This window comes from Aotus nancymaae, unplaced genomic scaffold (assembly GCF_030222135.1).
Source record: "Aotus nancymaae isolate 86718 unplaced genomic scaffold, 86718_ANA_hifiasm-v0.15.2.pri h1tg000028l, whole genome shotgun sequence".
NCBI lineage: Eukaryota > Metazoa > Chordata > Mammalia > Primates > Aotidae > Aotus > Aotus nancymaae.
Genome location: NW_026988441.1, coordinates 15,181,043 through 15,197,330, shown reverse-complemented (window position 1 = coordinate 15,197,330; position 16,288 = coordinate 15,181,043). Strand labels below are relative to the sequence as shown.

The 16,288-nt window shown below is 51.8% G+C and overlaps 1 protein-coding gene across 1 annotated transcript; it reads left to right on the top strand.

Annotated features, from left to right (window-relative positions):
- The first annotated feature begins 909 nt into the window (after positions 1-909).
- Positions 910-14,845, top strand: EIF3K (eukaryotic translation initiation factor 3 subunit K). The gene is made up of 8 exons (XM_012436132.3): positions 910-1,058; positions 2,777-2,875; positions 4,573-4,693; positions 6,444-6,518; positions 10,744-10,810; positions 10,915-10,992; positions 12,407-12,532; positions 14,780-14,845. The coding sequence occupies exons 1-8, from the start codon at positions 1,000-1,002 to the stop codon at positions 14,809-14,811; spliced, it is 657 nt and encodes a 218-aa protein (XP_012291555.1). The 5' UTR covers positions 910-999; the 3' UTR covers positions 14,812-14,845.
- The last annotated feature ends 1,443 nt before the right edge of the window (positions 14,846-16,288 follow it).

Genomic DNA, 16,288 nt, shown 5'->3' with positions numbered 1-16,288 from the left:
GGGTGCTTGAAGGTTTGGTCACAACCTGAAGGCAGCAAGTCTGCACAGGGATGGCTATGCAGTGTTCATGCCTGGTCACCTGGCACATATGTGCACTTAGGTTACCTCCTCTGTAGTGCGCAGGCGTGTAGACGTGCATATGCCAGGATATCTGTGTGCAGAGTACACACGTGGATGTACTCAGGGCATATACCTCCACATACATGGCACGTAACTGTATTTTGTACGCCTGCAGTGTACAAAACTTGAACATAATATATAATTCATGGCTGTACAGATGGGACGCTCGCCCTCAGCTCCAAGACCGGAACCTAATGGAGACGGGGCGCGATCCGGGGAAGTCCAGGAGCCATCACCCCAGCCCCTGCCCGGCAGAGAACAATAGCTTTGTGGGACCCTCCTCCAGGAGCTGGGGACCAAGGGCCAGGATTTGAAACTGGAAAGCTCAGGATCCTGCACCGGGGGCCCAGGCCTGAGGCAAGAGGGACCACAGAGGGCATCTCCCTCGGAACTTGGCCATGACCTAAAGGGAGGGCTGCGGCGTGCATTCCCGCAGGGCTCGGTGGCTTTATGGCCGCACGCAATACAACGCGCGCGCACGCCGCTAGAGCTCCGGCAGCTTCCCGGGGACTGCGCGCGCACGCTCCCACGCCCCCGGCACTGGAACTGGGACTGTGAGGCCCGGGAAAAGTTTAGCCCCGCCCCGGCGCCACGAGAGGCGCCTGCGCACTAGGATACAGTAGGCTTTTTCTCACGCTGTCCGTCCAGCTCGAGTGGAGCGAATGCGCACGCGCCAATTGCGCCTGCGAAGAAGTCTCATTGCTGCCGGAAAGTGTGACGGCTGCTGCGAGAGCCTTTCCCTTCACTGCCCCCAAGGAGCTGGAACGACAACAACGACGTCGTTTCCGTTTCCACCGCCTCTTCCTTTTCCCGTCCTCGAGGACGCCGTGCCAAGCCGGTGTTAGCCTCCAGCCCTGGTTGTGGAAGGCGACAGTAGTCATGGCGATGTTTGAGCAGATGAGAGCCAACGTGGGCAAGTTGCTCAAGGGGATCGACAGGTCTGAGCTCGGCCGGAGGGAGCGGGGTGGCCATGCGGGGCGGAGGAGAGGGTTTTCTGGAGACAGCAAGGGGTGGTCAGGGAACTGGGCTTGCCGCGGGGTGGGGTTTCCCTATCCTCCTGGAAGAGGAGATGCTAAAGAAACGGCACTGAGCTGGGCGCAGTGGTTCACGCCTGTGATTTCAGCACTTTGGGAGGCCGAGGCAGGCGGGTCTCTTGAGCCCAGGAGTTCGAGACCAGCCTGGGCAACATAGCTAGCGAAACCCCCATCCCTGAAAGAAAGAAAGAGAGAGAGAGAGAAAGGGAAAGAGAGAGAGAGAGGAAGGCATGGAGGGAGGGAGGTACAGCACTGCAAAGGCCTTAAAGCGAGAGAATCTTGCCTACCACTCAGTCTCTTTTTTCTTTTCTTTCTTTTTTTCTTTTTTTGAAACGGCGTCTCGCTCTGTTGCCCAAGCTGGAGTGCAGTGGCACAATCTCGGCTCACTGCAACCTCCGCCTCCCAGGTTCAAGCTATTCTGCCTCAGCCTCCCGAGTAGCTGGGATTACAGGCGCGCGCCATCACGCCAGGCTAATTTTTGTATTTTTAGTAGAGACGGGGTTTCACTATGTTAGTCAGGCTGGTCTCGAGCTGCTGACCTCATGACCTCATGGCCCGCCTGCCTCGGCCCCTCAGAGTGATGGGATTACAGATGTAAGCCACCTCCCCCGCCTAGTGTCTTCTTGAATTGCCTTAAATTGTCTTAAGGTTTCCTTCTCTGCTCGGCCTCCTTTGAGTGCCTCTTTTTTTTTTTTTTTTTCTTTTTTTTTGAGACGGAGTTTCGCTCTTGTTACCTAGGCTAGAGTGCAATGGCGCTATCTCGGCTCACCGCAACCTCCGCCTCCTGGGTTCAGGCAATTCTCCTGCCTCAGCCTCCTCAGTAGCTGGGATTACAGGCACGCACCACCATGCCCAGCTAATTTTTTGTATTTTTAGTAGAGACGGGGTTTCACCATGTTGACCAGGATGGTCTCGATCTCTTGACCTCGTGATCCACCCGCCTCGGCCTCCCAAAGTGCTGGGATTACAGGAGTGAGCCACCGCGCCCGGCCTTGAGTGCCTCTTAATGTCTCCCTTTCTCTCCTCCTCACGTCATTCATTCGCCACACGTTTACTGAAATAAACTGTGAGTGCTAGGCAATGCTGGGAACAACAGGCGAATCAGACAGCGGCAGATCATGCTTTCTCTGTCTGAGTTCCCATTCCATAAGGGAGACGAACCTGACAACAGACGGTGATAGCCGGGAGAGTTTACAACTGAAATGGGGGAAGCAAAGGCCAGAGTGTTCAGGCAAAAATGGGGGAAGTAGGCAGCGAGGTAGGCAGGAGAGGATGGAGCGGGATCAGGGTGGAGACCTGAGCAGGGGAGGAAGGGGTGAGTAGCAGAGATGTTCAGGAGGCCAGGTGTACAAGCTGCAGTGACTGTCTGGCTCAGAGGTTGGGGAGGCATCCTAGGCAAGACCCAGGGCTCCAGTGGAGTTTAGAACTTAAGCGAGAGGTCTGGGATAAGTTTTATTAGCAATTATACTGGACATGACTCACTACCTGGATAAAGCAAGTGGTCTGTGCCAGGTTTAGAGGGGAAGGGAGGGAGGAGTACATTCTAGTGGCCCCTTGCTCAATAAAGTGACTGGCCTCAGCTTCTGTCTCCTCTTTGCTCACTCTTCTTGATTCTGCTTTAGGTACAATCCTGAGAACCTGGCCACCCTGGAGCGCTATGTGGAGACGCAGGCTAAGGAAAACGCCTATGATCTGGAAGCCAACCTGGCTGTCCTGAAACTGTAAGTGTCTGACTCTGTGTCTTCACTCCCGTGCCAGCAGCTAGCATGGTGCCACTCCCAGTATAGGGCAAGGGGGTGGCTGGTGGTATCCTGCACAATGCAGCATCTCTTGGTGTGCAAGACTAGGAAGCCAAGGAAGTTGGGACAGGAGGAGGGATGGTTTTGGGATTTTGTTTTTTTTTTTTTGAGACGGAGTTTTGCTCTTGTTACCCAGGCTGGTGTGCAATGGCGCGATCTCGGCTCACCGCAACCTCCACCTCCTGGGTTCAGGCAATTCTCCTGCCTCAGCCTCCCGAGTAGCTGGGATTACAGGCACGCTCCACTATGCCCAGCTAGTTTTTTGTATTTTTAGTAGAGCCAGGGTTTCACCATGTTGACCAGGATAGTCTCAATCTCTTGACCTTGTGATCCACCCGCCTCGGCCTCCCAAAGTGCTGGGATTACAGGCTTGAGCCACCGCGCCCGGCCAGATTTTTTTTTTTTTTAAGATGGAGTTTCACTCTTGTTGCCCAGGCTGGCATGATCTCAGCTCATAGCAACCTCCACCTCCCCGATTTAAGCAGTTCTCTTGCCTCAGGCTCCCAAGTAGTTGGGATTACAGGCATGCACCACCACACTCAGCTAATTTTTATATTTTTAGTTGAGACAGGGTTTCACCATGTTGGTCAGGCTGGTCTTGAACTCCTGATCTGGTGGTCTGCCCACCTCAGCCTCCCAAAGTGCTGGGATTACAGGCATGAACCACTGCGCCTGGCCTTTACAGTGCCACAGTCATGGCTTACTGCAACCTCAGCCTTCTGAATAGCTGGGACTACAGGTATGCACCACCAAGCCCAGCTAATTTTATTTGGGTGCTTGGGTGCTTGCTTTCTCTTTTTTTAATTTTTTTACGAAACCACCGTGTTTTTGTTTTGTTTTTGTTTTTGTTTTGAGATAGGGTCTTACCCTGTTCCCAAGTCTGGAATGCCTTGGCATGCTCTCATGATCTCAGCTCACTGCAACCTTTGCCTCCCAAGTTCATGTGATCCTCCTGCCTCAACCTCCTAAGTAGCTGTGACTACAGGTATGTGCCACCACACCTGGCTAATTTTTGTATTTTTAGTAGAGATGGGGTTTCACCATGTTGGCTAGGCTGCTCTCGAACTCCTGGCCTCAAGTGATCCACCTGCCTCAGCCTCCCAAAGTGCTGGGATTACAGGTGTGAGACACACATCCACAAACATACACACCCGGGTCTGTTGTCCTGTTTCTCAAGGGAGGAAACTGTAGCCCCTCAGTTTCCTTTCTCTGGTCCTCAGCCTTTCAGTGCCTCTTAATCTCTCTATTCTCTGCTCCTCGCGTCATAAGTAAGTAGTTTAAGGTCACTCAGCAGGAAGTTTAAACCAAGGCAGTCTGGCTCTGGTTCCTTAACCACTACTCCAGACCACTGCTGCTGTTTCTCGTTTGTGAGTGAATCACTTAGCAGTGTCTACCCCATTGGGTGATTGTGAGCATTAACTGTCCCTGTTCACAGAGGAGAAAAGTGGGCTCAGGGAGGTGAAGGTTACACAGCCAGGAAGCGTTGGGATTGGGATTGGAACCCAGGCATATCCAATTCCCACAACTCTGCTAAAGCAGTGGACAGCCTGCCTGGCACCTGGTGAGGGTTGGGGACTTGGAGGTTCCACTGTGGCCACGTCTCTTGTTCTCTTTCTTAGGTACCAGTTCAACCCAGCCTTCTTTCAGACCACGGTCACCGCCCAGATCCTGCTGAAGGCCCTCACCAATCTGCCACACACCGATTTCACCCTGTGCAAGTGCATGATTGACCAGGCACATGTATCCTTCCTGCCCTGGGCGGGAGGGTGAATGGGAGGGGGCCAGAGTCAAGGTACGTGAATTCCCGGGAGTTGGTCTGTGGGTGGATCCACAGACACCAAATGCCTGCTCTGGTCCAGACTGTCAGTGCTGGACGGGGCTGAGACACTGTGGTGACTGAGACAGACCTGGGCCCTGCTCTCCCAAAGTTGTCACAGCCCAGTAAGGAGACAGACAGTGATAGCCTGGAGTGGTCAAGATTGGGTTAGAAGAGCCAGAGCGGCCGGGCGCAGGGACTCACGCCTCTAATCCCAGCACTTTGAGAGGTTGAGGCGGGTGCATCACTGAGTTCAGGAGTTTGAGACCAGCCTGGCCAACATGGTGAAACCCCATCTCTACTAAACAGACAAAAACTTAGCCGGGCACAGTGGCACACGCCTATAGTCCTAGGTACTTGGGAGGCTGAGGCAGGAGGATCACTTGAACCTGGGAGGTGGAAGTTGCAATGAGTCGAGACTGCGCCACTGCACTCCAGCCTGGGCAACAGAGCAAGACTGTCTCCGGAAAAAAAAAAAGAATAAGAGCTAGAGCAGGCACTTGACCATTTGGGCGGGGGAATATGTGGACATGCACACAACCATCTGGATTTACATTTCTATAGAGAAGAATCTGGAAAGGTACTGAAGAATTGCAAATGACTGTTAACCTCCTAGGAAGGATGGCTGTGAGACGGGAGGGAAGACCTTTCTTGCCGTTGTTCACTCTTCTGTGTTTTTAACTAGAAACAATAAACCAGGGCCTCCTGGAGGAGGGAACATCTAAAACATAAGGAGTTAGGTGAAGGGTAGACAGAGGTGGTCCAAGCAGAGAGGACACTCATGGGCTAAAGGAAGCAGAGCTTGGTGCTGTCTTGCAGAAATAGAGGAAGCTTGACATAGGAATGATGCAGGGTTTGGTTTGGTTTGTTTTGATTTTGAGATGGAGTCTCGCTCTGTCGCCTACGCTGAAGTACAATGGTGCAATCTTGGCTCACTGCAACCTCCGCCTCCCAGGTTCAAGCTATTCTCCTGCCTCAGCCTCCTGAGCAGCTGGGACCACAGGTGTGTGCCACCATGCCCAACTAATTTTTATATTCTTAGTAGAGACAGAGTTTCGCCATGTTGGCCAGGCTGGTCTTGATGTCTTGACCTCGTGATCTGCCTGCGTCAGCCTCCCAAAGTACTGGATTACTGGCGTGGGCCACTGTACCTGGCTTTTTAAAATTATTTAAATATTTTTTTTTGAGATGGAGTCTCGCTCTGTAGCCCAGTCTGGAGTCAATGGCACGTTCTTGGCTCACTGCAACCTCTGCCTCCAAGTGAGTCTCCTGCCTCAGCCTCCTGAGTAGCTGGGATTACAGGCACCCGCCACCACACCCAGCAAATGTTTGTATTTTTAGTAGAGACAGGGTTTCACCATGTTGGCCAGGCTGGTCTTGAACTCCTGACCTCAAGTGATTCGCCCGCCTTGGCCTCCCAAAGTGCTGGGATTACAGGCGTGAGCCACCAGGCCAGGGACATCATTTCTCATCTTTTGTCATTACAAACAGTCCTGCCACCAAATCCTTTCTCCCTCACCTACCTCAGGAGAATCAGCTGGCTTCCTTTTCCAGCTCTTTTTCTCGGCTGAACCTTTGGAAGAAAGCAGTCAGAAGAAGACAGGTGGGAAGTGGTGACCTGGGGCCCAGCCTTAGGCTCCAAGGCCACTCTTCCTTAACATTTCCTCCTCCCAGCAAGAAGAACGGCCAATCCGGCAGATTTTGTACCTCGGGGACCTGCTGGAGACCTGCCACTTCCAGACCTTCTGGGTAACTTCCTGGGGTCCAGGGGCAGGGGAGATGGCAGGGCCGTGTAGAATCAACAACTGAATGCTGAAAGTAACAACTGTGCGCACTGACTGGCTTCCTGTTTTGATGGTGGGCCTGGTGCTCTGCACTTGTGATTTTGTGGAATCATCATCATCCTCTCACAGAGTGGGTACTCACAGGTCATCCCCGTGCCCACAGGCTGCGGCCGACCCTTTCCCCTCTCTCCTGTCCTTCCATTGGACCCTCTAGTACCCACCGTTGATCAGAAGTCCTCCAGTGGCTGGGTATAGCGTCTTGCCTGTGATTCCAGTACTTGTGGAGGCTGAGGCAGGAGGATCGCTTGAGGCCAGGAGTTCCAGACCAGCCTGAGCAACATAGCGAGACCTCATCTCTATAGAATTGAAAATGAATTGGGTGTGGTGGTATGTGCCTATACTCCCAGCTACCCAGGAGGCTAAGTTGGGAGGATCGCTTGAGCCTGGGAGTGAGCCATGATCGCACCACTGCACTCTAGCCTGGGCAACAGAGCGAGACCCTATCTCAAGAAAGAAAGAAATTCTCCGTCTCTTCTGCCTGTCTGACGTGCTCTGGCTTTCTTGCTGTAGCTGGAACCTGGCCTCCCACTTCGGCAGACTCCTGAGTAGGCGGCTAGATCACCTCCTGCTCCTGTCCCTTGTGAAACCCCCAGTCTTTTTTGTTGTTTTTTCTTTATTTGTTTTTTGGTTGTTCTGAGACTCCCAGGCTGGAGTGCAGTGGCGCGATCTTGGCTCACTGCAACCACTGCCTCTCAGGTTCAAGCAATTCTCCTGCCTCAGCCTCCTAAGTGGCTAGGATTACAAGTGCCTGCTGTCATGCCCAGCTAATTTTTGTATTTTTAGTAGAGACGGAATTTCACCATGTTGGCCAGGCTGGTCTTCAACTGCTAACCTCAGGTGATCTACCTGCCTCGGCCTTCCAAAGTGCTGGGATGGGATTACAGCTGAGAGCCACTGTGCCGGCCTGAATTTTTTTTAGTAGGGACGGGGTTTCAGTATGTTGGCCAGGCTGGTCTAGAACTCTTGACCTCAGGTGATCTGCCGGCCTTGGCCTTTGAAACTGCTGGGATTACAGGCGTGAGCCACCATGCCCGGCCAGAAACCCCCAGTCTTAAAGTGCACATGTCATCACTTCCTGCCCCACTTTGTTGGTATCAGACTCTCTGATGACTGGTTTTTGCTTCTTGATGAATTCAGCTCCTTCTCACTGGTGCTCTGTACCACTCCCACCCTAATTCTTAGATGATTAGAAAGTCATGCAAAGGATCTTTTGACCACTCAGACCTCTGGGTTCCTTGATCTCTTGGCCAGCTATCTTGTGCTACATCTGACCTCAGCCCTTCTGTTTCAGTCATACCCTGGGCCAGTTCTCTGCACATTGGGCCTCTGAGGCATTTTTTTTTCTTTTTTCTTTTCTTTCTTTCTTTTTTTTTTTTTTTTGTGACGGAGTCTTACTCTGTCGCCCAGGCTGGAGTACAGTGGCGCGATCTCGGCTCACTGCCACCTCAGCTTCCAGGGTTCAAGCAGTTCTCTGCCTCAGCCTCCCAGTACCTGGGGTTACAGGTGCCTGTCACCACGCCTGGCTAATTATTATTATTATTATTATTTATATTTGTATTTTTAGTAGAGACGGGGTTGGTCTTGAACTCCTGACCTCGTGATCCACCCACCTTGGCCTCCCAAAGTGCTGGGGTTACAGGCATGAGCCACTGTGCCCAACCTATTTTCTTTTCCTTTTTATTTATTTATTTATTTATTTTGAGACAAAGTCTCACTCTGTTGCCCAGGCCGGAGCGCAGTGGCGCAATCTCAACTCACTGCAACCTCCGCCTTCCGGGTTCAAGCAGTTTTCCTGTGTCGGCCTCCCAAGTAGCTGGGACTACATGCATGCACCATCACGCTTGGCTCATTTTTGTACTTTTAGTAGAGGTGGAATTTCACCATGTTGGCCAGGCTGGTCTTGAACTCCTAACTTCAAGTAATCTGCCCGCCTCGGCCTCCCAAAGTTCTGGGACTACAGGCATGAGCCACCACTCCTGGCCCTCTGAGGCATTTTTAAAAATTGATACTGATACTTGGGCCCTGCCCTCACAGAGTCTGATGTAATTGGTTCAGTGTAGCCTAGGCCTTGGGATTTTAAAAAGTTATCCTGGGTGATCTGGACGTCTGGCCAATGTTGGGAGCCACTGCCCTCACCAATAATGGCTCCCCTCCTCTCCCTGTGAGTTTCTAGCATATTGACTCTGCCCACTTCCTTCTAGCTTCTCAGCTCACCCCCATGGCATCTCCATCCCCCCATTCTTGGGCCTGACCAGTAGCTCCAGCCCTCTTTCTTTGCAGGTTCCTCCATTCTGCTTCCTTCTCTTAAATCGCATGTGTCTCCCCCATCCCCAGCTGCAGCTGAGGGCTTCCTTCCCCAACTCTGGACGTTTCCTCATGCTTTCTTTTTACCTCCCTTTCTTCTCACCTCAACTTATGCTCTGGTTTCTTGTCTTGGGAGAAAATAGAAGCAGCCACCACAGAAACTGCACCTGTTCCCATCCCAGACCCTGACATTTTATGTGTAGCTGACTGCATACATTTTTTTTTTTGAGACAGGGTCTCACTCTGTCGCCAAGGCCACAGTGCAGTGACGCAAACACAGCTCACTGCAGCTTCGACCTCCAAGGCCAAAGTGATCAAGTGATCCTCCCACTTCAGCCTCCTGAGTAGCTGGGATTGCAGGCGCACACCACCACGCCTGACTAATACTTGTAGTTTTGGTAGAAGTGGGGTTTCGCCACATTGACCAGACTTGTCTCGAACTTCTGGCCTCAAGTGATCCTTCTGCCTCGGCCTCCCAAAGTGCTGGGATTACAGGTTGAGCCACCACCCCCAGCCACAGATCTGGATTTTGCCCACCTCACTAGCTGCACCTTCTTGGCATCCCTGTGGGTTCCTCGTTTCCCTCCCTTCTGTTAGAGGGAACCTGTGCCATGGAGCTGATATTTGAGCAGAAACCTGAAGGGGAGGGTGGTAGCCATGGAGGAGGAGAATCCCACACACAGGAACAGCCAGTGCAAAGGACCTGATGTGTGTGGGTGCCTGGTGGGTTTGGGGAGCAGTGGGGAGGCCCCTGTGGCTGGAACAGGGTGAGTGAGGAGCAAGTGGGCGGAGGTGAGGGCACAGAGGTGACAGACAGATTCTGTGTGGCCTGATGGGCTATGGTAAGAAGATTGGCCTTTTCTCTTGAGTGAGACAGAAGCAAGGGGAGGTGGCTGAATACACTGAGCCGGTGTGTGTCTGGCCTTTTCTCTGAGTGAGACAGAAGCAAGGGGAGGTGGCTGAATACACTGAGCCGGTGTGTGTCTGTCTCCCTTCTCAGGGATGTGGTTTCTGCCTGCCAGGTTCAAGCCTCACGTGAGCTCCAGGAATTTGGGCAAATCACCTAAATGCCCTGGTTTCCTCATCTCTAAAATGAATGTGACTTACATCACAGGGTTGTGCTCAGACGAATGGCTACCATGTGGGGTCAATGCTCAAATAGTAGCTGCTTTTTTTTTTCTTTTGAGACTTGAGTATGGCTCTGTCACCCAGGCTAGAGTGCAATGATGGCTCAGTGCAGCCTCTGCCTCCCAGGTTCAAGCAATGCTTCTGCCTCATCTTCCCAAGTAGCTGGGATTACAGATTACAGGCACCCACCACCACGCTTGGCTAATTTCTGTATTTTTAGTAGAGATGGGGTTTCACCATGTTTGCCAGGATGGTCTCAAACTCCATACCTCAAGTGATCCACCCATCTCAGCCTCCCAAAGTGCTGGGGTTACAGGCATGAGCCACCACGCCTGGCCTGATAGCTGCTATTCTTGTTAACATTACGGATGTGAACATTGTTGATATATAAGATTACCATTGTAGGCTGGGAATGGTGGCTCATGCGTGTAATCCCAAAACTTCGGGAGGCCAACGTGGGCAGATCACTTGAACCCAGGAGTTTGAGACCAGCCTGGGCAATACAGTGAGTCCTCGTCTCCGTCACACAACAGCAAAAAATCCCAGCACTTTGGGAGGCTGAGGCAGGAAGATCACCTGAACCCAGAAATTCAAGACCAGCCTGAGCATTGTAGTGAGACCTCATCTTTATATATAAATAAAAATAAAAGTAAATAATTTAAAAGGATAAACATTATGAACATCAATTCCCATTACAGCAAGCCTTGGATGAAAACATGGACCTCTTGGAAGGTATAACTGGCTTTGAAGACTCTGTCCGAAAGTGTGAGTCCCTCTCTGAGCCTGGGCTCTGCAAGGGGAAGGGGTGGGGAGTGGCAGCCAGGTCCAGGGAGATAGCTCCTCACCATTTTTGTCTCTGACCTCCACAGTCATCTGCCATGTTGTGGGTATCACTTACCAGCATATCGACCGTTGGCTGCTGGCCGAGATGCTCGGGGATCTGTCGGGTAATGCCCTCTGTGTCCTTGTGCACATCTGGGAGGTTGGGGGTGGCTAGGGCAGTAGACCTCAGTCAGCTCTTCTAGTGGGCCTGTCCAGGTCTCATCAGGTCAGCATGGAAGGCCCAGTCCAGGGAGGAAATAAGAACTTGGTGTAAGACAGGCCCTGCCTTGAGGGAGATTCTATGCCATTGCTCATGTATTCTGCATTAATAGAGTGCCTCCTGTGTACCAGCAAGGGTTTCACCACATTGTCCAGGCTGGTCTTGAACTCCTGAACTCAAGTGATCCGCCCACCTTGGCCTCCAGAAGTGCTGGGATTACAGGCATGAGCCACCACGCCTGGCCAAGTGGAAGCTAACTATTATTGGACATTTTATGTTATACATTATACTAAGTGCTTTATATCAGGTAGATGTTTTATGTATTTATAAGTGAAAGGAAATTAAAGGATGTGAACATGACTTAGAATTGCATATAAAGACCATTACATGAACCTGTATCAAAACAATAATAGTTGTACAGAAAAATACATCAGGTAACTGAACTACAGGCAGTTGTCTTTTTTTTTTTTTCTTTTCCTTATAGAGATGAGGTCTCACTTTGTTGCTCAGGCTGATCTCAAACTCCTGGGCTCAAGCGATCCTCCCACCTCAGCCTCCCAAAGTGCTGGGATTACTGGTGTGAGCCACGGCACCCAGCCCCTGGCTGGCATATCTTCTAAGAGCAAAAAAAGTGTATTGTTAGTAGTAAAGGTCATGTCATAATTTTGCAATCATTTCACATAGGTTGTGGGAAAAGGTAGATAAATACGCTGCTCTTGTTAGGAACCAGGATTTGTCCAGGGAGAAAAAAAGAGAGGCATAGAAAATAAAATAAATTGGCCAGGCAGTGGCTCACACCTGAAATCTCAGCACTTTGGGAGGCCAAGGCAGCCGGGTCACTTGAGGTTGGGAGTTCGAGACCAGCCTGACCAACATGGAGAAACCCCGTCTCTAGTGAAAATACAAAATTAGCTGGGTGTGGTGGCAAATGCCTGTAATCCCAGCTACTTGGGAGGCTGGGACAGGGGAATTGCTTGAACCCAGGAGGCGGAGGTTGCAGTAAGCCGAGATGGCCCCATTGCACTCCAGCCTGGGCAACAAGTGCGAAACTCTGTCTCAAAAAAAGAAATTAAGGCAGAAGCCCCAGGATGATGAGGCTGAGGGAGCTCAAAGGCTCCCTCTGGCTGCCATTCAGAGAATGAACCGTGGGAGGGCAGGGGCAGAAGCCAGGAGACCAGGCCAGCTGCTGCTGTCCAGGAGAGACCGGGGGAGAAGGGGGGCTGCCCTGGCCTCCTGAGCCATGACCCTGTTGCCTCCCAGTCCCCTGGAACTGTGAGATTAGGCTGATGGAAGCCTTTCGCTACCCCTGTCACCTGCAGACAGCCAGCTAAAGGTGTGGATGAGTAAATATGGCTGGAGCGCCGACGAGTCGGGGCAGATCTTCATCTGTAGCCAGGAAGAGAGCATTAAACCCAAAAACATCGTGGAGAAGATTGACTTCGACAGTGAGTGGTGGCCTATGGCCTTGGGGTTTGGGACTAAGGGGGTATCCTCAAGGGAGGCCAAGACGAGCCCAGACGACCTGGGTGGATTTGCGCATGTTCAGGGCTGGCAAGTCTGGACCTGCCAGACTCCATTCACCTTGTGTCTCAGGGCTCATGCCCAGGGAGGAATGGCGGGGAGCTGGGTGTCCTTCCCTGGAACTTCTAGGCCCTGTGTCCTGCCCCATAGCTCTCGGCAAGACTTCCTGGGGTCCAGCAGGGCTTCGCAGGAGTCACTGCACCCTTACTCGTCCCTGAGGCCTATCCAGTTGGCCCTCTTTAATCGTGGGGTGTCCAGGCCTCATGTGCAGACATGGAGTCAGGTGAACAGTAGGAATCTTGATTCTCGACTTTGGGTGATTTCACATCTGTGTGCCTCAGTTTTCTCATCTAAAAAATGGGGACAACTGCAGCAGTAACTAGGATAAACATGATGTAGGTCCTTTCTCTTACGACGTTTGATCCTCACATCAACACGATAAGGTAGATGCCCTCCTTGTAAGTTGCTAAACCTACCTCATAGAATCACGAACGTGAATGCACGTATAAGGCTTAGCAAAGAGCCAGTCACACCGTTCCTTAAGTGTTCATTATGATGATACACACATGTAACTAACACAGGCTCAGCTGCTTGCTCAACTGAAGAGAGTGCAGTGGTTGCTGCAACCATAGGGGCTGCATCACTGCCGCTTCTCATGGCACCGAACAGATGTCCTGGAGCCAGGGAGCATGGCACGGGCAGGCCACTCCTCATGGCACCAAACAGATGTCCTGGAGCCAGGGAGCGTGTCATGAGGAGTCTGCTCCCTTCATCCTGGGTCCCCCCCACCCTCTTGAGTGTGATTCAGGTGTTTTAAAGGTGCATTTGGGCCGGGTGTGGTGGCTCATGCCTGTAATCTCAGCACTTTGGGAGGCCAGGGTGGGTGGATCACGAGGTCAGGAGTTCCAGACCAGCCTGGCCGATATGGTGAAACCCCATCCCTTTAAAAAAAAAAAAAAAAATGGTGCATTTGGTACAACATGGTTTCTTAACACAAACTAGCTAATTTTATATTTAACTGGGGAACAGCATTGAGCAGGCAGCCACCTGCACTTGTGGCCTGTGGCATCTCAGCTGTAAATGCCATGTGACTGCTCAGTGAGAACTCCAGCCGAAGATTCTGTAGTGAAGAAAGGGCTTCCTTTTTTCTCCCCTTTGGTTTCTGTCACCTCACCCCACCTTTCTGACCTTTTAGGTCATGGGTGGGGAGGGCAGTGCTGAGTCAGCAAGGAAGAGGAGGAGGAAGGTATGAATGGGATGTGGGAGCCCAGGCTCCTCCTGGGGGACGTAGACGGGAGGGTTCTTTCTGACTCAGTCCTGGCTCCATTGCTCTGTGTCCTGGGTCCAGCAGGATAGGTTCAAAATACTCAGAAGCTAGCCGGGTGCGGTGGCTCAAGCCTGTAATCCCAGCACTTTGGGAGGCCGAAGCGGGTGGATCATGAGGTCAAGAGATCGAGACCATCCTGGTCAACATGGTGAAACCCCGTCTCTACTAATACAAAAAATTAGCTGGGCATGGTGGCGCGCGCCTGTAATCCCAGCTACTCAGGAGGCTGAGGCAGGAGAATTGCCTGAACCCAGGAGGCGGAGGTTGCGGTGAGCCAAGATCGCGCCATTGCACTCCAGCCTGGGTAACAAGAGCGAAACTCCGTCTCAAAAAAAAAAAAAAAAAAAAAAATACTCAGAAGCTGAGACAGGAGAATCACTTGAACCCAGAAGGTGGAGGTTGCAGTGAGCTGAGATCTCTCCACTGCACTCCAGCCTAGGCAACAGAGTGAGACACCATCCTGCAAATAGTACATAGTAAATATTATTATCATAGAGGTAATTACAAACAACACTTACTCAGCACTTTGTTCTAAGCACCTCATTTAGTTCTCTGATCCTTTAGGGTAGGTGCTCCTTAAAGACAGGAAGGTGATGCTCAGAGATGTTCAGTAACTTGCTTAAGTGACCCAGCTGTTAATTGGCAGAGCTGAAATTCGAACCTAGCCCTCCTTGCTCCAGAGTCCGTGTTTTTAAAATACTGCACCAAACTGCCTTTGTGATGGTAACTGGGGCTTGGAAGGAGTTTGTGGTCTGCCCCTAAAGAATTGTGGGTGCCGTAGCAGGTAGCTGGAGGTTTGTCTCTCGCCGTTTTCACCTTCACTCTAGTCTCTCCTTCCCTACAGGTGTGTCCAGCATCATGGCCTCCTCCCAGTAACCGCAGGTGTTTAATAAAGATGTGTTGACTCAGCCCTACTGTCTCCTCCCTGGCTTCCTTCCTCTACCCCTTGCCCACTAGAGGGAGCCCAGGAGCAGGCCTCAGGTCTGGCTGGGCCCCTATCCCACCACACCCACTTGGTGGGGTTTCTGCCTCCTTTTACCCCTCTTCCACTTCCTCCCTTGCCCCACCCTGCCTCCCTGACCTTTTAGGTCATGGGTGGGGAGGGCAGCATTGAGTCAGCAAGGAAGGAGTATGAATGGGATTTGGCAGCCCAGCCCCCTGGTGGAGGCTGAGCTCCTCTGGGAGGAGTGAAGGCGAGGGTTCCCTCTGTCTTGATCCTGGCTCTCTTGCTTTGTGGGGTCAAGGGACTCCGCCTCTCTAATTCTCAGCTTCTTCATCTGCAGGAGGGGAAGAATAATGCACCCTTCCGAAACCTGTGAGGGTTCCACCAGCTCTCACCAGTAAAGGTCTGAGAGCCGGGCGTGCCCTGTCCTTGCTCTTAGAAAAAATACAGAATACACACCTGTAAATCTGAGTACTTTGGGAGGCCAAAGCAGGAGGATTGCTTGAGTCCTGGAGTTTGAAACCAGCCTGGGCAACATAGCAAGACCCTGTGTCTAAAAAAAAAATTTTTTTTTGAGACAAGAGTCTCAGTCGCCCGAGCTGAAGTACAGTGGTGCGATCTCAGCTCACTGCAACCTCTGCCTCTCGGGTTCAAGCAATCCTCCTGCCTCACCCTCCCTAGTAGCTGGGACTACGATATATCTATTATTTTCTCAAGGTGTCACAGTAGGCATTTTTCCCAGTCCCAGCCCGCTCCCCTGGTTAGTGTTACCTGACCGGAGACCTAGCTCACCTCACTGTTCGTCCCCATCTTACCTGAGGAATTTGAGGCACTTGCAGCGGCCCCTTCTGCGGTGTGTTTTCCCTCTGAGCATATTGCTTGCAGGCGGGGGTGTGGGGGAACTGAGTAATTAAAATGCCCCAGTAGAGGCTGGCTTACACCTGTAATTACAGCACTTTGGGAGGCTAAGGGAGGAGGATGGCTGGAAATCCCCTCTATACAAAAGTAAAAATTGGGCGCAGTGGCTCACACCTGTAATCCTAACACTGGGAGGCAGAGTTGGGCACATCACCAGAGGTCGGGAGTTCGAGACCAGCCTGACCAACATGGAGAAACCTCTACTAAAAATACAAAATTTTAGCCGGGCATGGTGGCACATGTCTGTAATCCCAGCTACTCAGGAGGCTGAGGCGGGAGAATTGCTTGAACCTGGGAGGCAGAGACTGTGGTGAGCCAAGATCACACCATTGCACTCCAGCCTGGGCAGCAAGAGTGAAACTCCGTCTCAAAAAAAAAAGCAAAAGTAGCTGGGGTTGGGCAGGACGGTCCATGCATGTAATTCCAGCACCAGGAGGCTGCAGCAGGAGAATTGCTGAAAGCCAGGAGTTTGAGACCAGGGCAACAAAGTGA

Excerpts from the sequence above, each read along its gene's own strand:
- EIF3K (XM_012436132.3), top strand. The coding sequence starts at position 1,000 with ATGGCGATGTTTGAGCAGATGAGAGCCAACGTGGGCAAGTTGCTCAAG. Across the intron at positions 1,059-2,776 it reads TTGCTCAAGGGGATCGACAG|GTACAATCCTGAGAACCTGG; the intron begins GTCTGAGCTCGG and ends ATTCTGCTTTAG. Across the intron at positions 6,519-10,743 it reads GCCACTTCCAGACCTTCTGG|CAAGCCTTGGATGAAAACAT; the intron begins GTAACTTCCTGG and ends TTCCCATTACAG.